At 36.3% G+C, this 21,324-nt stretch overlaps 1 protein-coding gene across 6 annotated transcripts in view; it reads right to left on the minus strand.

The window, feature by feature from the left end:
- PPP1R13B (protein phosphatase 1 regulatory subunit 13B) overlaps nt 1–21,324 on the minus strand; it is a 72,589-nt gene that overhangs the window by 19,866 nt on the left and 31,399 nt on the right. For 4 of the 6 annotated variants that reach the window (XM_083837340.1, XM_083837339.1, XM_083837338.1 and 1 more), the window contains exons 3-4: nt 19,179–19,298; nt 17,614–17,681 (exon numbers count right to left, since the gene is read on the minus strand). In XM_083837340.1, coding sequence (XP_083693466.1) covers nt 17,614–17,681; nt 19,179–19,298 — 188 coding nt within the window. Of the gene's footprint in view, nt 1–3,303; nt 3,654–17,613; nt 17,682–19,178; nt 19,299–21,324 lie in introns of those variants that run through there. The other 2 variants (XM_083837342.1, XM_083837341.1) reach the window with 1 other exon arrangement.

The following is a 21,324-nucleotide window of genomic DNA, read 5'->3' on the forward strand; positions in this document are numbered from 1 at the left end:
CTTCGGGGTCAGTGAAATGTGGACTAGCATTTAGAGATCTTTGTGGTTTAAAAAAGGGAAAGAAATCTTTATAATCAATGACACCTCTTCTGTTACCAAGGCAAGCTTTAGAGAAAGCCACAAAGCACGGGGGAAAAAAGTTAGATGAAAATTTAAAACTGGCAAATCTGAACTCTGGTAGAGTAGCGAAGAAAGCTTTCTTCAGAGGTCAGCCACACAGCAATAGATCACAAGGGAGGAAGAAAAAGGGTGCATCAGGGGACAGCCCAGAATGTGTGCGCTACAGGCCTGCATTATTCCACGTCAGTGGTAGTGCAGGTAACAGCGCTGCAGTATTATTAGATGTGCCCCAGCTGTTCAACCGGTGGGGCACCAGAAGTACAGAACAATTTCTCCAAATTTCTTCTCATCAGTACTTGATTGTAATAGTACTGCTACAGTAACTTCCTATTTTGGGCTTTAATGCAGTCTTTTTCCCTTTTATATAAACAGGCTTTATACATATACAATGCACACAAAAAGGTTTAGCACAGCTAAAAAGAAATGGGAATTCTACTTTAAGGCTGGCAAATACAGAGATGACAAAGAATCCCATTATTTAAAAGCTTCATGGTAGGAACAACAAGGGCAGCTGGCAATTACTATAAAAATAGAAATCTTTGGTCTAAATTATAAGCGTTTAAGGCCCTGAATGGAATAACTCATAGATATTAGTGGGGTTTTGTCACCCTTTTGCATTTCAAAGTAACAAATTTACAAAAATCAGGCTACAGAGGCAATTACTTGAAAATTATTTAAAATTCATACAATTCTGTGACCTGTGACAATCTGTGAGTATTGTGCATTTTCAAAAATGGATGTCCTGTTTCAGTCCGTTCATAGTTTTGCCACCAAAAATAAGTAACTTAAATCTCTACATTAAATTACTTCAATTCAACCCTTTTTTCCACTGTGCAATCACAGGAAGGATTGAAGTGTAACAAGACAAATTCCAGAAGCTGACACTTGCAAATACCTGCTTTGCTACTCAGGGGAAGAAAGAAAGAAAAAAAAGCCACAGCCTTAGACTGCACTTTTTTTTTTTCCTGAAAGAGAATACCAGCCTTTGAAAAATTATGCCCAAAAGCTGGAAAGTTCACAGCAGTCCAGCATCTGCTGGAAGATATTTTACATGTAATTCAGTCAGGTGATGGATCAACACAAAAGCCAGACTGCCACACTGTAATACTTCAATAAACAATGGAGTATCTTCACCAAACTACGTGACAATTACTATTAGTAAGCCATGCTGAAATTACATAGTTTCCTATACCCAGTACAGTACATCACTGCTGAAAAACCAAAAATAATTATTTTGGATATACTGAGAATAAAAGTGTGTTAAATGAGTGCTTACAAAGTGAAATGCTGCCTTAAAGTTTTATGGAGTGGGAGAATAAGAAGAAAAATCCCACTACACACATCCCCACCCCAATCAAGCAAGTACCAGATTTTGAATCGGATCAAACCTGATCCCAGAGGAAAGCTGCTCTACTTTTCTGGGCCCACCCCAGTGACTTCCAACACAGTTCTGTAGTGATCTTGTCTGACAAGATCCCCTGCAATGCCTGTACTTCACTCTAGGAAAAGTAAAATTCTCCTCTAAAATCTTGTTGACACCAAACTATTTCAGCCATTCTGAATGTTTTGTTTCATATTCCTACATCAAATTTCTTATATATCATTTCTCCAACGAATGCATAATACAAAACTGATTCTTTAAGCTTCAGTCAGGAAAGGAAAATATTTGTTTTAAAATAGATTGCCTTTTTTTTTTTTTTTTTACTTGAGCTCCAATTAGTGTTTCATGTTTCTCCATATAATTACTGAATACATCTCAAGATCAGTCACTAAAACAAGCCAGATTTGGAACACTAACTTTAAAAGTTTTTGTATCTTAAATGCACAATATAGACACATCAGACTAAAATTTCATTATAGAGAGTTACTGTCCTTCTAGAGAGTTACTGTCCTTCTTTGAAGATTTTCTGTATGATAGTATATGGAGCATAAGTATAATTCTTACTGGAAATTACAAATCCTCTTCATAGGCATCAGTAATGAAAATTATTTTTGGTGCAGAAGTTAGTCAAAATTATGTACTTATGTACGGATACAGCTATATAGAGTAATGGAACTGAAACAAAAGGTAGAAAAATCTGTACTTTGGATGGTTTTTATTTCAACACTGTTAGTGAACACAGTAATCAAAAAAAAAGACTGAACTTAGTAGTGTGTATTTATTTATTTATTTTTAACTAGCATGACTTATGATAGATGAGTCCTTCACAACATTCTTTAATAAGGCCAAACAACTTGTGTGTACTTGTGCTGCTCCCAGGAGGTGTTCTGGCTCTGCTGACTTCCTTTGGCAGGGTATTCCATCAGAACCACCTAAATCTCTGTTTGACTCTGTAGGGAAGTATTAAGAGGGACTCAGAACAGTTTGAAGTATACCCTCTGGATCATTGATTTCAAAAGTCAAAATAGGGGGAAAAAACAGTAGTGTTTTTCCAATACACACATGCTCTGTTTCAAAACCAGTCAGAAACAAGTTTTACCTATGGAAGTTATTCCCAATGCTTCCTCTCCTTTCTACTTTGATTATCAGTTTAAGTTTACACTGACAACTCATTCTATTTCTAGTAATACTTTTCAGTCTAACGCTATCCAAGAAATAGATGGTTTATATTGCTAAGAAATCTTGTTAAAAAATATACCCAGACTCAAGTAGTAGTACGTGTACAGGGATTATGCATTTTTCAAGGTAAGGAAGCCATCTTACTTTGTAAAAGTTACGGATTTCTTAAGTGAAAAATGTAACCCACAGTGCACAATAAGAAACTGGTTTGTAAAAACACCAGTAACACCAGTAAAGTAGTTTGACCCAAAAGCTCAGAATTTTTACTGCTTTAAGTAAGCATGTTTGAAAGTATATCTTACAATGCCTGAAAAACATACTGCATCATTTTACATTATGCAAAATAAAAAGAATTGAGATGAATAAATACTAGCTTCTCCTTAAAGAAGCTATTAACTTCAGCAAAATATTCCATTTACAAAGTGTAATGTCTAGAAAACTTTTATACAGGGAAAAGAATAAGAACATAGGAAAACAGTTATAATTAGCCATTCTTATAAGTGCCCCATGAGAAATCTCTTCATGTTTACCTCCCTGAATACCAATGTATGACCTTTCCACTTAAAGTAACTACATTATACCTAGGAAAGAAAAGAAGAATCTGAAGAAACAAAGTTTTAAACCTGTAGCTTCACTCGCAGTTTGTTCTTTTTCATCCACATGGCAAAAGCAGTACACAGACCAAGCAGAATTCCTCTTCAACATTAAGTCAGGTATTTTCAGAAAGACTGTAGCTGATTTCATGCCTCCGAAACAGGGCAGCAGCATTTTTGATAAACCATGAAAATTAGTGAATCTTTCTCTTGCAGAGATCTAGTTGAATCCATTTGCTTAGAGCATTTCATATTAGTTGAGTTGGCTCGGAATAATCTGTATGCAAATACCACCACTGGAAAAAGTCCGTCTCAGTCTTTCTTCAGAACCTCGTGCTATGCAAGGCAAATGGATCAGGGTATGTTCTCAATTCTTTAATGAGGTTGTTGGTTTCCCTGTTTCTTAAGTTTGTACAGCTAATAAGCAGTATGAACGATTTCATACACGAAGTGACTCACCTTTCATAACAAACACGAGCCTATTACATTTAAGGTCTAGACCTCCTCCTCTCTCCTGCAGGAAGAGAAACCTACCTCCCACAGAACTGCCTCCTAAAGGAGGTACCAAAAAAGCCACTACAAATATCTACTCCTCCAGATTCCACAGATTCATTTGCTACATGGTGATACATCAAAGGAGACAATTTTGCTGAACCGTAAATTTCTTTTCATTGATTCACAGAAGCATTTACACACAGATGAACTCCAAAATAAAATCCCACTGAACAAACACTGCATTATTAGGCACTAAGGAATTATTACAGATATTTCAAACAAAAATACTTTACACTCATATTCCCTAATTTCTCAAAATTTAGAAGAATCTCTAAGAGAATTGTATTTATTTGTTTAGCATGCCACTTTAAAATGTCATGATGAGAGAGAATTTGTAATGAACTGCATTTTCAGCTTCTGCCATTAGCCTCCTACTAGAGGCTGGTATTTTACCATTTGATGATTAATATTTTTGGGACAGGTGAGATGAATGGTACAGTAGTAATTAAATACTTTGGAAACCAGTTTACAAGCAGCCTCAAAGCAAGTCATACCTTAGATATTTAATTAAGAGAGAGATCCTCCTTTAATAATGAATTCTGCGCATTAGCCTTGTCACTCAAAGTTCGTCTTCTTGATCCTCCTTCATTTCTGTCCTCACACTATGCTGCTCTGTCTATCGTCACAAACTCCTCCATCTCTCTTTACTCAGTCCACATGCTTCTGAGCTATTATGAAATGGTTTACTCACTGACAACCCACAACAGTAAAGGAAAAATTGCATCTGAACTCAAATTAGTTCCTTGACAAGCAGAACATACTGTAGTCAAACATATAAGCCATAGGGGCAGATTCCAATTGGTTTTGTGTTTTTACTCCCATTGGAAGGTTATCTTAGAAGAGGAATCTAATTATGTCAATACTGAAATCAAAATGCCAGGAGACAGACCTTCAAAATAGATTATTTTTAAGAGGTGATAATGAGGATGTGGTTTGATTTCATGGATCAGGCACTAAGGCAGAGAAATACGCAAAGATACTTTGATTTTCTAAGTTTGCATCCAGAAAAACAGAAAGCTACTTTGAAAATAACAAAACATGTACCACACCCACACCTGAGACTCCTATGATTTCAGAAATACCAGCTTTAAAGGAAAACAACTGTCTAAAAGCTTCACAGACCACCTCAATGACTGGCAATATCTCATTTAGGCTTGGCAACACCTAACCACTCAAATAGCCAGTGTAAACCGTAATTCAAACGATTCATTGAAAAAGAAAACCAGAACAGACCAAGAATTTATCAACTACTTCCTGTACAGTGTCTCCTCAGATCTCTTCCTCGGTTTGCAAGAACCACCACGTCATTAACTTCCCTTATCTATTCCTTCCCTCTTCTTCAGATAGGTGTTCACACCCATCACCCACACAATTCAGCTCCTTTCCCAAAGCTCTGCACTAGAAAGTGTAGGTTCAGGTACCTCAAGCCTCCTGAAACTGGCCAAGCTCCACCTTCTCCTACGTGTATTCCTGTGCCGTGAATCACATACAGTGAACTTTCTCATGTTTTCTAGCCTTTTTCCTACCACTCACTTCCATCGCCTCTATACTTACTCCCTAATTTACTACTCTTTTAGTACTTAGGTCTATCCTTCTCCCTGTTTTTAACACTTCCCATGGTCAGAGATGATTCTGAGGTTAAATCTCCATTTGCCAATTATCCAGCATAACCTAGATAAAATGTAATCAACCAGTGAGCAGGCAGGTGAGACAGCCTGCATCCTAGCTTGGACACCAGGATGGCTGCTTCTGATGCTGGCTGTCAAAAGGGCTGCCCACAAGCTTTCTGCTCGTATCCCACTACTTCTTAACCACCAATTACTTCATTAAGAAGCCAATACAGAGCAGATACTAAAGATAAGGCAACATATATCCCAGCCACAACCTAGCTACACTTTGTATGCTTTATAGCATAGGGTAGGCTGCCTCTCTAGATTCTAGCAGAGGTAAGGTACATTGTGGCTGAATGGGATGTTGAGATAAATGAAACACCCCACCCCACAAAAAAAAAAAAAAAACCCACAAGCCTTCCCTTAAGAATCCTCCACACACACACACCCTCACTCCCCAAAAAGTCTCTGACAGGAAAAATAATCATACCCTCTACCAGAATAAACATGAAAGAAAAAAACTCTTCATCAAGGGTGGGACAACACCAGCATATCAAAAGCTAGAAATAGCAGGTAAAAAAAATAAAACAGACAAAGCACAAGGTCATTATTGAATTAGAGACAGCAACTACTTTTGGGTTATGATTACAAGAATTTGCTCCCCCATGTGGGATTCACCACCGAGGCACACAGTTTTGGCATGTCAAAAAGAAATCACCATCTTCACCAGCCTGATAGGGGAAGATGGTGAAGGCCAGAAAGATACCGCAAGCCGCTCCTGAGAAGCCTTAAAATGCCTACACAGGAACACAATACAACATAAAGACTGTTTTTAGAACAACTACAGAAAGACTCAGCTTTCTACAATCCGTAGCAGGTTTAGGCAGCTGTCCCTTCCCAGAGCAATACCAAACCTTACTCAGGACTAAGAATTTACCTTTGTAAAGCAGCCAAACCCATGCAGCTTTGTGACACACACAGAACTGATAGCTCTGAGATCAAGTGTGAGAGTGCATGAACAAAGATGACCATACTTCCAGAACAAAGCAGCTGACAACTGCAAAACAAACAGGGTGGGTTGGCGCGCTCCCCTGCCAGTGAATTCCAGACTGGGATCAAGGCTCCGAGAAGTCTCAGCCTTCCCAAAACCCTGGAGCTCTCATCTCACACGCCCATCCTTGCATTTTCCTCCTCTGTCCCGCACATACAGGAAAGGCAGAGCTTTGGCTCTCAACAGCTCTGGCTGCTCAACTGCCAAGCTACCAGAGCAGGAAAGAAAGGAACGGCTTTCTTCGTTTGCTCAGTCTAGCAAAAGATTTCTTAATTCTCCCATGCCAACTTTGACAAGAACAGCAGAAGCCCATCAGCTACATGGTTACTTCTCTGCCCTAACCTTCATTCAAAATACTATAGCTCAGGGGATGCTTTCACTTGCTCAGTTAAATCTCTCGAGGTGTCTGATAAGAGCAGCCCTTGCACACTGCTGGTACCTGTCCTCAGCAGGACAGTAATGATGGGGACAACAGATGGAAGGGATGGGAGTTTACTCTGCTAGCGCTGCATCAAATCTATCTTGGATAAAACGCATGTGGTTTCCTTGTGCTACCTGAGGAGGAGGAAAGGAGAACAGAGGATGGAGCCGTCTACTGCAGACGACCGACTCTGACGCACTTACATTTCTGAAAATACTGACCCGCAGCCCAGAAAGAGTGCACATCTCTGAAGCTAAGAATGCTAACGGATTTGAGCACATTTTTCATAAAACCTGACTTTAGTGCAAAGTACAAAAGCAGCTTAATCGCACGTGAAAGATCACGCATAACACTATAAAGGGATGAAAGAAAATATGTTTCTATTTAAACTAAAATAGATTTTTTGCTGATCTCGACATGGATGACATTATTTCCAGTTTAATGGCTTTATCCACAGCTCTGCCTGGCTTTTTTTTTTTTTTAATTGGGTCAGAAATATGCCGATAGCAGAAATCCATTTTAAAGAATCCAATGACAATAGCACGTGCCCTTCTTTCCTTTTTTTTTTTTTTTTTTTTCTTTTTTTAAGCTTAATGGAAATGAACAAGCTAATTAAACCCAGAAAACGCACCCAGAATATTGGGAATTACAGAAAAATACAACTAGTGTGTGCTATCTCCTGATAATCAAGTAAACTTGATATTAACATCACAAATGTCATCTGGTCACTTTATTCCTAAATTTGTAATAAAAACAGTATTTTATTTGCACAAATGAACAAACTAAGAGTTTCTTAGAACTGATAAACTTACTTCAGGTACATTACAATTTCCTGAAAAGTCTCACATTATCTACATTTGATAAAACCCTAACATCTTTCCTTAAAATACAATACCTTGTTAACTTGTTAATTCCTCCAACTTGCTAATACAAATAGGTAATTCGATATAATAAAGATTTAAAGTCTATTCAGCATAAGCCACAGACTCTAGATTTCCCTTCTTTACTACTGTTTACCCATATTTCTTTCTCAGAAATCTCCCAAGTGAGACTGTCCTCTATTCTGGACAGAGCAGCTAAGGAAAGGCAGAACGTAATTATACAAAACAAAAATTAAAAGAACGTTAAAACAGATTTTCAAAATTACAGTTGGATTTAAGTATATATTGAAAACCTGCTACATATAAAATAAACTGCTTATAAATGGCTTCTACATTATAGGCAAGTAGTATCTAGAACTCATTATTTAAAATACTTTCTACTTTGTCCTTGTAGTCACTGAACAACCACAGAAATCTTAAACTCCTTTGTATTAGCTTCAGTGTCAGCTAAAATACCCAGCAGCTGATTTGAAGCAAGCCTTATACTTTAACAAAATTATTTTAAAAGAAATCTTGCATTCATTTAGGAGTAACAGATCAGTTGTGCACACAACTCCAGACCTGTTTATAATTACTCTGAGTAAAAGTATTGGTATTGTAACTAATGAGTCACATTTCAATATACATTGAAAATACATTATTCAAGTTTCTTTAAAAATAGTCTTGGAACTGTATGTTTGTGGGTCTTTAGGAAAAAACATCTTTTTAAAGAAAAACATTATTTTGATAGACTAGCTCATTATGGTTAAGATGCACTTATACGTCAGAATAACATGTTTAGTAACAAATACATGTTTATTCCTCTCTTAAGTAATGGTTTCACTGCGAAGTTGTTCTGTGGTGCTGTAATATTGTTTATATGAGAACAACAGAACAGGACATTTCCAAAACACAGAAGTACTGAAAATAAATATCCTGTTTAGTGTAGTGTTGCACATGCAACAAAACTAAAGTTGCTAAAAACAAAAGTTGACCATGATACTTAACTAAAAAAAAAAAAAGTATTTTTTCGTAAGGTCTTATAATGTAAAAATGATAGCAAAATCATCGATCAGAATCTGATTTACTCAAAGTTTCATTTCAGAGATAAGGAGTAACAAAAAACCAAAGTGGTCTATGTTCTGGCCATGTGACAACGAAACCCACAATCACTTAAACAAGCGCAAAAGCAATACAGTATTTAAATAACATCCACTAAAGTGTAAAACTTTGGAAAAGTAATGAATTACCTGTTTGCTATTTTCCCATGTAATTGTAAGAGAGCACATCTTTATTTTGCAGCACTGCCCATCAGCTGTAAACACTTGTGTTGCTTCAGCATGTTCCAACTCCATCTTTCTGTTATTTTCTGTCTACACTTAATTGCTTAACTGTTCTTTGTGAGCAAACCCAGCCAACGACTATACACATCTTATGCATTCTTGTATGGCTTTTTGCCTCAGTGCAATCAATGGGAGGTAGGATATTTTTAAATATTATTCCATATGAAATAAATGTTTCCCCAATCATTTATCAATATGAAAAACTGTCTCTCTGCATTCATCAACAATCAGCTAACGGAAAAGGCTAGTGGATTTTGCCAGCAGTGAAAGACCTAATCACTGCAAGATCAAGCCAGCTGTCAACTATGATCAGCTTGATTCACTGCACTTCTCATATTCAATGGAAAATGTCGAGCAATACACATTTCTTTCGCAGTTATCAGGTTAAACTGCAAATATGAGAATACAGAAAAATTAGTTTTAAAAGGGCAACAAATTATTTGTTCCGTTTTTATTCTCGTAGTATTACAAACTCTGGAAAAAAAAATAAATACCGAAAAGATCAGGCAAATCATTACTTTTTGTATTTAATTTCACTGTTTAAAGTGACAGAAAACTCAAATGTTGAAAGTTCACTTGAAATTTAACAGACAGTTTATTTAACTAAGACTGCCTAAGATGAAAAGGCAAACAGTACACTCAAAATAGAAAAGGTTATTTCCAGAAGACTATCAATCTGTGTTTGCTATAATGCTCTTCAGTACCTAGTTTCGTCTTTTTCCTAAATCCTGCATACAAAAAGATAAATATTTGAGCCAGCAATGAAGCTAAAACATGTATAATAGCATACATCAAGAAGTTTCATGTCAGAGAAGACTGCAGCAAGTCAAAACCTAGAATTCAGGATTTTTAAACACTGAACATGAAAGAAAATACTAAAATCCATTACCAGTTTCTTATATCTATAAAAATTATAATAGTATGCAAGACAAAAAACATAAGAAGCTGTAATTTACCTTATAAAACTCATGAATTGCACACAAGTTCACTCTCTCTCCATTCTTTCAAGAAAAGAATTCAAGCATGATTCAGTGCACTTACACAAGAGATCCAGCCAAATGGGTCTCCATAAGGACACTGAAGAACTGTATGTCAAAGCACGATAAAGTGAATATTCCAGCTGCATAAAGAACACGCTTATTTTTAGCGAGCAAGAAAAGGTATGAGCTATAGAGTAAGATCATCCACTAAGAATAAGAGAAGAAAAACAAGTTCAACTCCCTTGCTCCTAAATTAGCTACAGGGACTTTCATTTTCTGTACTTTGATGTGAGGAAGACTGCAGGGGAAACAAACCTAAGTACAATTAGATCAGGAGGCAGTTGCAGAGAAAACAGAGAAAAGGAAAGGTTCTCTTGCCTGGGAAAAACACAGGGGTGGGAAGTAGGTATGCTAGGTGTCCAAAGGCTGGATGGACACGAAACTAAATGAACAAGTGAGGTTGCGTGAGAAAAAGGAGGCCAGCACTACATGTGTGTGCACGCACAAAAGCGAACACCACCACACACACATGCTGTGGAAGCACCAGTCTGCAAATGACAGGGCTGCATAAAAGAGATGACTAAAGATGTCCTGAAAAGGAGCAGGCGGCTTTGCAAGTACTGGAAGAGTCTCCTGCTCAGAACTGAAAGATGCTTGGAGAAAGGGGGGACAGTCTGAATTCCCACGGTTTAACAATTAAAGCTCTTGGAGGTCTGCACTGACACAATGAATTTCATTATCTGTCTCCTGTAAGGAAGTACTGAAATAAGGGAAAGGACAAGGTCCATTTTAATTGCAATAACTTCGTATCAAAATACTTGGTTTAACTAGAAGTTATACTAATGCAACTCCAGAAGGATACAACCATGGCAAAGGGCATTAAAAATTACAGCAGCAGCGTAAGGAGTGGGAAAGCAACACCTTATGACAAGTAACAAGTGAGCTCTTTAGGTAACGTTTATTTTATGACCTAATGTGCATAATGTTATGTGTCAGCTCACACACCCCTATATTCTCAACTATTCTACCTTTATATAAAAGCAAGTTCGGATCTCAGTGTGCAGTGACAATTGGAGGCAATTCTCCACAAGCTCTGTTTAGTTCGAAATCTGGAGAAAAGTGTGAATCTTATTAGTCCAAGTTCACTGGATGAGAAATAGGTTAAAAAAATGTACCGTACTTTCAGGTTAAGCAAACTGGATGGGACTTTTCACCATTCCTCTTCCATGGACATCCACAACTAAGTATTGCTGTAAAACTAAAGAGCCGTGCCTGGGGGAAAACAAGGTCAGACCTGCAGATGTGGGAACTAAAAGTGTAAATTGAGTAAATGCTGCAGTTTAGGTCTTTCCTCACCTGCAAAACAGGAAGCCACCCGTTGGCTTCCACAGACTAGCACATCATTGTTCCCTGTAACCTGCTGCACAGAGCTATCTTCTGGTGCCCAGAACAGCAGAACTACTAAACCCCGTAAATGCTACAAGGCCCCAGTACTCAGAGAACATAGAAGGAACAGGGAGAGCTGAATGGAATTTGAATGAATGAGAAGGTGGCAGACAAACAAGAAAAGGTAAAAATATATCCATACACGTGAAAAAAAAAGTGAATAAAAACCACAAATCTCTCTCATATCCATCTAAGTAGATGCTTGGTATCTAGATCTACAGAGGTGAAAAATTACATAAATATATAGAGAAGACATGAAGGGAAACAGTCCCTTCACATGTTCCAAGTAGGTTTCCTTTTCCCAATATGAGAAATTATCTTTAGATTCCTCAAAACACATGAAGTTAGATATTAAGAGCTAATGTTAGTCATAAACTAATGCCATATTAATTAGAATTATAATAGGAAAATGGTAACATAGTAAATAAAATGTGATGATTATTTTCATCAAGTGTAAGCATCTAGTAACTTCATCTACTATAAACTGGAATACATTTGAGAAATCACAGGACCTGTCAAAGCACTGCTCGTGACATTCCAAATCCCAGAATGATGCAATTTTGCCTAAAAAGATTACAAAAAGCCTCAGAGTAAAATATCAGGTCAGGAGCATCTGAATTTCCTACAGTTTCACAGAAGTTCATTCTATGAGATCACACAGTTATTAAACTTGTACGGATGTTTCCAGACAAACTATCCTTTACTGAGGTGTGAAGAGACTGGGATTTCTAGTCCTGCAAGAATTCAAGAGCTATTTTTTTTTTTTTTTTTAATCGAAATTAGCTTTAGACTGCCTTTTTTTTTTTTCCCCTCATTTAATTCCCCCCCTCCCCTGAAGTTTCTTAGTTGGATTAGCTTTTCTATTTATTTATTATTACTATTCTTTTTTTTGGAAGAGCAAGATACAGCAAGCTTTTAGGAAAATGCTTCAGACGGATCAGATTAATCCTTTTTTTTTTTTGTTTGTTAAATCTGTTTAGCTGACCCCCAGCTTGAAGTAGATGTCTGAACTGAAGGTGCAGGTAGAGGCTCCCCTATCTAACAAGTAAAAAGAATTTTAGGAATTAATGTCTTACAACAGTGAACACCCTTGGTAAATAGTGACATATACAACAAATCTGGCTCTTTAACAAAAGCAACACACAAAATTGCAGCAGAAAATTGGGAAGCCTTGGATCTGATTTAATTAACAGCGTTTTACATGGTCAAAATGTTCCAGGAAGCCTGCATGGAAGTTTCCTCAGGAAAAAAAAAAAAAGAAAAAAATGCCAGCAAATTGCTAGAATTCCTTGTGTCATCTTTTAATGAAATTATTTGCTTAGACTATGCTATGAGACCCCTGAAAGTATCTAGATTTCCATGACTGACACTGTAACTTGCTCATTTTAAACAAATGCCATTAAAACTTGCCTTATGTGAATAGCAGCCTCTTCCAAATACATCATTAAATATTACGAAGAGAAGTACTTGATACTTACAAGCTATTATCAAATTGTATTTGTAGCTCAGATCTGAAGAGCAATTTCTATTTCAGACTAAGCTCTTTATCCCTCAACATTTCAAATGAGAAACTTTAAGCAATTATGTATAATATATTCCCCTTCTCCTGAGTTTTCTCTTGAGTTTACTACTAAAAAAACCTAACTTGTTTGTTTTTTTTTCCCCCCCTTCACAATGAGATTTTGGCATATCTTTGCCTGACAGGCTATGGAAAGCGGTACAACTAACCTTGTAAAAACTGTTCAGCCATTTCTGAAGCTTATCAGAAGATTGTTAGAACATGTTTAAAAAAATTTAATTGTCTAACTGACAAATCCATGGACAGACTGTATGTAAGATGTTTAATGCCTTTTTACGTGGTTGCAGTTGTATGGATCATATAACTAAAATTAATAAACAACAAACAATTCCACTTAAGAATTTTGGCACGAGCTATATACATCTATCTAAATTCTAAGCCTAGAATTTGACAAGCCTTAACAAGGGAACTCAAAAGCAGCGTATGTTCTTTACTACTACTTTCACTGCAGAGAAACTGATTGCATGGGATGGTTCTGCCAATAAGAGCATAACTGCTCCCAAGTTAAATCAGTACTACCAGAAGAGCTTTGTGTGTACATAAACGTAGAAGACTTTACTTACCTGTTAATAGAAATTCCATGAGTGTGAAATTATAAGATTCTCCTGATACTAAAACAATTGGGCTACGTGTTGTAAACCTTCTGCTAAAAGCCTGACTGGAGCCACTTAAACATAAACAGTGAAGTTCACTTCTGTTAGCTAACAGCAAAAAAAATGTTAATTCTCAGCTATATGTATTGGTCATAATTTCAAGACTAAGAAAATTTAAAGGACTGATTTTCCAGTTTGGGGTTTTGGTTTACACTAAAGCCAAAAGTTTCCTAGGGAGCAATGAAATCAGGTTCTTTGCATTTCTCGGCAAAGGTTTCAGTCAGTATCTATCAAGATAAAAGCACATAGATACCAGTTTCCCTAAACGGGGGGGGGGGGGGAAGGCAAATTTAATATTAGGATATTAGGAAGAACAAAATGAGTTAAAGAAACAATGGTACATAAGACTACAAACTGATATTTTATTCTCCTTAAGTACATTAACAAGTAGAAAAATAATATAAATTATGCAATTCCTGCAAATGAGTATCTGCCATCATGTACAGACTGTTTTCACCACACTAATGTAGTTCTATTCTGTCCCACGCACTTTTCTTCTATTGTGTCCCTGCACTCCATCCTTTTTTTCTCCTGAACTGCATTTGCTTTCTTGTTTTCTCGTTTCCAATGAGTTTCTCAAACATTAGATTACCTTTTCACCTGGAAAACTGTCATCATCAGGTCAGTCCTGTTTCCAGGACTTCCTTTATGTAAGACTGTGATCCATTTTTCCTACTGATGACTGATAGGGTGGCTCCCAGTCCCTCTCCTGTGTACCACTGACCTCCAGTGGATAGAACTGTATTTGCTCTCTCTCACTGTTCAGACCACTGTCATTTCTATGGAATGAAGCTTGGATCACGCTAGGATATCTGTAAGAAAACAAAACCCAGCATTCTACGGCCACTGTTTCATGGCCACCGATAAAAGGCAGGAAATGACTAAACGGTAGAAGGACATTTGAAGCATCAGCATAATGAGGATCACAGAATCCAAAAAATAAATTTATGTTAAAAGGAGCTTCTCAAAGTAATCTGGTTCAATCAACCCTGCTCAAAGTTGCTCAGATTGTTCAGGACTAAATTAGGTTAAATTCTGAACCTCTACTAGGATGAAATTCCACCGACTCCAGGTAATCTGTTCCAAAGTCTGACTACTCTCATTGAGAAAAGATTTTCCCTGATATTTAATTAGAATTTCCCTTGTTACAAATTGTGTCCAAATCAAACTGGCTCAGCTACACATGCAAAAGAATGGAAGAGGCAGCTGTTCTCAGAGAAGTGAATCCCTCGAGACACCAACCAATCTCCCCAGCAAAGGAAAATGTTTAGTTATGTAAGTCTTATCTCCACATAAGTATACCTTCAGGATAGTGGTGGAAAGAGATCAGGCCCTGATTACAGCATAATTCCACTTCCAAGAGGAAAATTGTAAACAAGAGCAAACCCACCGAGAGGTCATTTCAGGAATAAGAGAACCACTCACATAATTTTTCCTTAGACTTTGTTATGTAGATGCAAAGCTCTCAGATGAGCACTTACAGATAAGTATTCTTTTCACAACAAAGCACATTTGACGGTATGAAGAGACATAGCCTATTCCATTTTTAACATTCAATCTTCATTTAGAAGATTATCTGATAAAATTCATGCATTTATGTAATCTTGTGATGTTAAAAGTTCACTGTTATTCAACTAATTGCTGATCACGCACACAAGACTTTCACAGAACAGAAAAAACATGGCATGTGACAAAATACCAATTCATAAAGTTATCCAAGTTGAATTCCAGACAGATTACCCATCATTTTTTCCAAGACTACTGATTCAAACATGAAAGCAAACGTATCTAAAAGTTTTCTATGCATGTCACACTTCCAACTCTATCCCAATATTAAATAAAAATCAATCATTTCATCATTAAAACAATACACATAGTAAAAATATACCTCAATGCAGAATATTTGGTAAGATTTGAGCTGTCTTCAACGTTCCATTGGTTTGTATTGATTTTAGGGCTAGTCTAACATTCAGCATGCCAGTAACAATGAATAAGCCTAACGCATTATGTAAGTGTAAGCTGATTAAATCCTTGATCCCGAAGCCACCTCTTTTCCCCCCTCCCCCTCCCATTTAAAACTTGGTACAATTGAAAAATCTGAGTTTTATAACTTTCAGAACCTGATTTGTACCATTTATGGCATAAAACCTCTCAAAACTTATAATAAAGATCCCTTCAGGTCCTTCTCATCTTTTAGTAATTTCAGGAACTTACTAAAAGTATATATTAAAAATGATCAGTTCCCTAATTACTTTTAATTTTGTGGCCAAACATATATTTTTTTCAGTATATACTGAATGGCACACAAGTAGCAGTGTTTATCAAGTTACCAGGTCTGAGCTCTACCCATACAATTAACATCAAATCAAACTAAACACACAGTTCAGTGCTGCCAAGAAGTACGATTAGAAGGCATACTGCACATGCCAGTTCTGATTTCCAGAAATTGTCGTTTCAAATGAAGTATACGAGCTATGAGGAATGGATCTCAGAAGGTCATTAAAGAGTTATGTTCCCTTAGCATACTATAGTTCTATGATCTCATTACATTGTCAATACGACAATGGAAGCAGGAATAACAGATCCATGTAGATGATGTTATCAGCTAGTGTTCTCTACAGAAAAGAAATGTAGAAAGCAATACATGATTAACTGTTTTGAATAGGGAAAAAGACTCCTTCCAATAGCCCCACGTACCATATATAAAACCAGCTGCTAACAGCTGCAAAGTGACTAAACAGCTGAATGGAAAAAAAACCCACAACCTACAACTTTGCTGCTGCATGTTTAGATGCACGTAAGAGATTTTAGATGCCAATTGTTAGGCAATATACAAGGACAGAATCACTTAACCTGCATAACTGTTTTTAACATTTTAGTTGATTTTTTAAGACATCTCAACTTGAAAAATCTGGTTAGTTTTGTTTGTCTTTAAACTTCTTTGAAGTGTTATTTTACCCAGACAAAAGAGCTCTAAGGCACATTTAGAAATCAACAGTGTTCCAACATAGCCAATACAACTATGAATTAGTGAGCTCAACTCTTCTTGAAATTCAAAAACGTTAAAGAATAATCAACTATACCTATAGTGCCTCAGAAGATGCAGCAAAATGGTCCTGAGTGAATGAGAACAGATTATGGTCTGTTGAGTCTTTATTAGAATTGAGAATGAGAGGAGAGAGAAGAAAGTAAAGGGAATTCCAACTCTGAAACAGGTTTTTAAGCCATGGTAATTTTGAAAGAGATAACCTATATTTTACTTGTAAAAGAGATGATGTTCAAGCCATAATTCACTGAATGCCACCAAACTGGTACTCTATGCTATGCAATATGTATTTTAAATTAGCAACTTCATAAAATGATTTTTTTTTAAAGGCATAGAAATGAACCTAGTGTGCAAACCAGTATAAAGAGGTGGCTCTGAGGGGCATGTAACCTCTTCTATCAGCGTTTGAAAACGTTCCAATCCATAGATACATTTTCATGTTTTACCTTATGAGGCTAAGTCACAAAACCAGTATTAGTGAGAAAAAACAATCAAGAAAAGATGCCTGGACAGGCAATACTCATATGCAAGAGTAATATAGCTGATTTTTTCCTCATACAGGATGAGTAAGAGATGAAGGCAGGTGAGAAAATGCAGTAATTAATAAGACTGATGGCTTCTCACGTCACAGAAGTGAATTTCTTGCTAGGCAGAAAATTTACAGCTGTTCATGAAAACCACAACAGAACAAGAATTAGACATTTTCCACTGGTGCCTACAACAGATTTTGCAAACCAAGAAATTTTAAAACTTAAATATTTGAGTTGATTGAAAACCTGTACGATTTATTACTTACCCCATTCTCTGTACGCTTCTCCACAGGTATGTTTATTCCATTTCTTTGGTTCTGGGCTTGTCGTCCACCTAAAAGTAAAGTTATCATTCGTAGTGCACAGTTCAGTTTTCAACACAACTGGTTCACAGTCTTTAATCTGTACTTTTAATGATTTTTTTTTTTTTACAGAACATTTTACCTATGAATTTTCATTCTGCTAGTTTTGACTCTCTCATTAGGTTATTCTTTGTACGCAGTGGAGTCAGCAGAAATATGACATTACTCCAAAGACTTCCTCTATTAAAGATATAGACATGTAGGCCTAATTTTCTGACGTGTTTTGGCAATGATATTATGAAAGGGAATGTACTGAGCATGACTACTGAAGTTTCATACTTCTGTGTCCACAAGAAGTAGCTCCACTGAATGTACTAGAAGTTAATATATTAGAAGAAGCTTCTACAATGCCTTGTAAACAACTTTATTCTACAAATTGATCCACAGGTCAATAATGAATTAAAAAGCCTCACATGCATGCTTCAGAAGGGACATTTTCTTTGTACATGTAAATGTGGCTTCAGGTGTATCTTGAATTTCTTAACATACTTTAAATTGGAATCGCCCAAAGGATGACTAACTATTTTACAAAGTATCTAATTAACATATGTGCAAATCCTTATATATTAATGGACTTGCTACTTCTGGCACTCAAAGCAACCAGCAGCCACTTAGAGATATGAAGAGAAACCCCAGCTCAAAGCAATAAGGACTTAGCCAAAACTTGAAATTCGGTTGTCTGAAGTACTCAGGTTAGATGAATGAGTGAGGATTGTCTGAGCATGCAAATATACAACTTACTTTGAGTTTCCTTTCCTCTCTCTCAGGCAGTCTGAGAGCCATAAAGTATATAATGCACAGCCTCAAAAATCTTCTCATAAATTAAGTAGTCTGCACTAGTTAGATCAGAAAATTGAAATACTTTTATTTTTATCCCAGTCTTTAAAGAAAGCCCCTAATGTAGTATGACTTTTTTTTATATAAAGACTTTTTCCTGCAGAAACAGACAGACCAGGGATTTTTCAAGGTGTGAATTATTGCTACCAATAAATATATCTACAGAAAGTACAGAGAAAGTAAAGCTTGTGAGACCTCTGCTGATGATGTCTGTAAAAGAGATTTGTTTCTAAAGGATGCAAAGTGGTTTACCAAATCTTTTTTGTGGGTGCAACAAAGAGCAGGAAGTCAGGAAGAACAATCCCACCCTCACAAAAACATTGCGACTTTCTCTCAACAAGCAAAAACGCATTAAGTCTCTCATCTTCACTCACATTTTTGGATCAGTACTAAGCAGAATAGAAACCATTCTTACTACAAAAGCATTACTCAGATTAATAGAAATTATTCTAGATTAGGGAATTTGAGAACATCAATCAACATGACATTGAACAATGTTCAAAAAGACTTTGGTGTAAGGAAGTTGTATTGCCTATATCTACCAAAATTTACTCAAACAATTGATATTTGAAATCACTTCAGAAAACATTTTAGATATTTAGGTAACAGCATTATAAGGTAAGTGTACTTACTCTGTTCATTACTTTCAGCTGGCGATTCCTCATGACGAAGAAAAAATTTCACCTCTTCCCTCCGGGGACCCCATTTCTGCAGGTGGTCATACATCATATGATCAAAGGGTATGGGACGTTCTAAAAACAATAAAAAATAACCAAGTCTATCACAACTGTTTTAAGTTAAGCAAAGTTTTATAGAACATTAAAAATAAGAATGTCTTTTTTGTAGTAATTCAGTCCATCCAATGTGTTTTCACTTATGCAAAGTCGAAGAAGCAAGCATACACCAACAGAAAGTAGCGGCACTGTGTTAAAAGCTTGCCTATCACTGTAACACAGGTCACTGCTTAACAGCAGTACATAACCAGTTTGCAGAGCCATACAAAAACTAACAGTGTCTACAAACCTTAGTTTAGCTATGTCAGGAATTCTTCATCACAACCTTTTTCACAATGCTGATCTTTGCTCCCCAACAGCAGATGGATATTTTGCTCTATGATGCAGATGATTCATTCAGTTTGAACCTCAGGGCTTCCACACAGACTAAAAACCAAGTCATTGTATTGACATTTCACCTACTAAGGACTTGGGTGAGTACTTCCACTCCAATACACTCGGCTGGATGTTAACTTCTACTACAAGTGAAATTATTGGCAAATCTTTGAAGAGATAAAGGCTGTTCTACACAACAATAAGTCTTTGTTTTCCCCAGAAGAAGTGTAGAACATTCTCATAGTACAGTTATTTCTTCAAAATCAAATCTTCTATTACTAGGATGCTATGCGCTTTGTATATAGGATTTCAAAATGAATACGTATTTCAAAAGAAAAATTTTCACTGTTTCTATAATTATTGTTGAACTTATTTTGAAGTACTTTGATTAAAGGTAAGAAAAACCTTAAGAGCTTCCTAATACTAAGCACAGTATTAAGAGATCTCTCCTGATCAGAATACAACAAATGACACAGTAACATTAGAAAAGATCTAAATTAGTTGTCCTACATACACTTCATACAAGCCACTATTACTACAGAAAAACAGGCTTGGATGGAAACCAGAAGGTGGAGTTTGCGTTCTTCATTGTTGAAAGGAAAACCCTTTCTGTCCCCAAAACTCAAACCACGCGAACTCCTACCAAGCAGGACACTGCCAACAATGTTAACCATTTCATATTTAACCCATTTGATGCAAGATGACAAAAATGATACAAAGATATAACAGATACCTTCAAGAAAGCTTGGAAGGAAGGATTAAAGGAAAAAACAAAAGACAAAACACATTACAAGCTACCTTTTATAATGAACTGTGTAAATGTATACACATGTTGACACTACTGGGATACTTTATTGTAGTATTTTGAAGACAATGCATTTGGATCACTTGATTCAAAATATATTTAATACTGCAATCGTCCTGTCAAATACCTTGATCTCACCAATGCCTTGCTAAGATCTTCCCAATATACAAATGAGCACACCCTAAGGCACTGTATGTTAAACCATTTAAGAAAACAAAAAGCCAAGATCGTGTCCCATTCTACATTAGTCATTTCCTTCAAATCAAGCAAAAGTCCAAGAAAACTATGCCTTCCAAGGAAAGTAGTTTTCAGCTAGAACTAAAGAAATGTTTTACATTTAAGATACAGAAATACCATGATCCAACACAATGGATTTTATGACAAGATCAGACAAATTCACATACTAGAAGGTACAGCAAAAAGATAACACTATAATTATATTGTTATTGGATAATATCTGGTATGTAACTGGTATATTTCTTTTCTATACACAGTAACAAGCTTTTAGGAAAATTCAGTTATTCAATTTCACTCAATTCTACAGTTATTTCAAAAGTAGAAAATACAGCTCTGCAAATGCTACCACAGTTTGGGATTTGGAGAAAATTTCTTAAGCTTGGATTGTCAGATACTCTTTTGCCTTTTTTTTTTTCCCCCTTCTCTTAAGGGGGAAGTGGTGTGGTGTTTTTTTTTGTTTTTTTTTTTTTTTTTTGTCCATCTGAAAACTACAAAGCTGATTAAAAATACTCTGCAGATGAAAACACCTCTAGGGCACCTCCTCAAAAAAAAAATCTCCATATGCTTTTTCCTTATTCTATTTCCAGTCTTTTTACACTGTGTACAGCCAAGGATACAGATAAAATG

Source organism: Anser anser, assembly GCF_964211835.1.
Source record: "Anser anser genome assembly, chromosome: 5".
Taxonomy (NCBI): Eukaryota; Metazoa; Chordata; class Aves; order Anseriformes; family Anatidae; genus Anser; species Anser anser.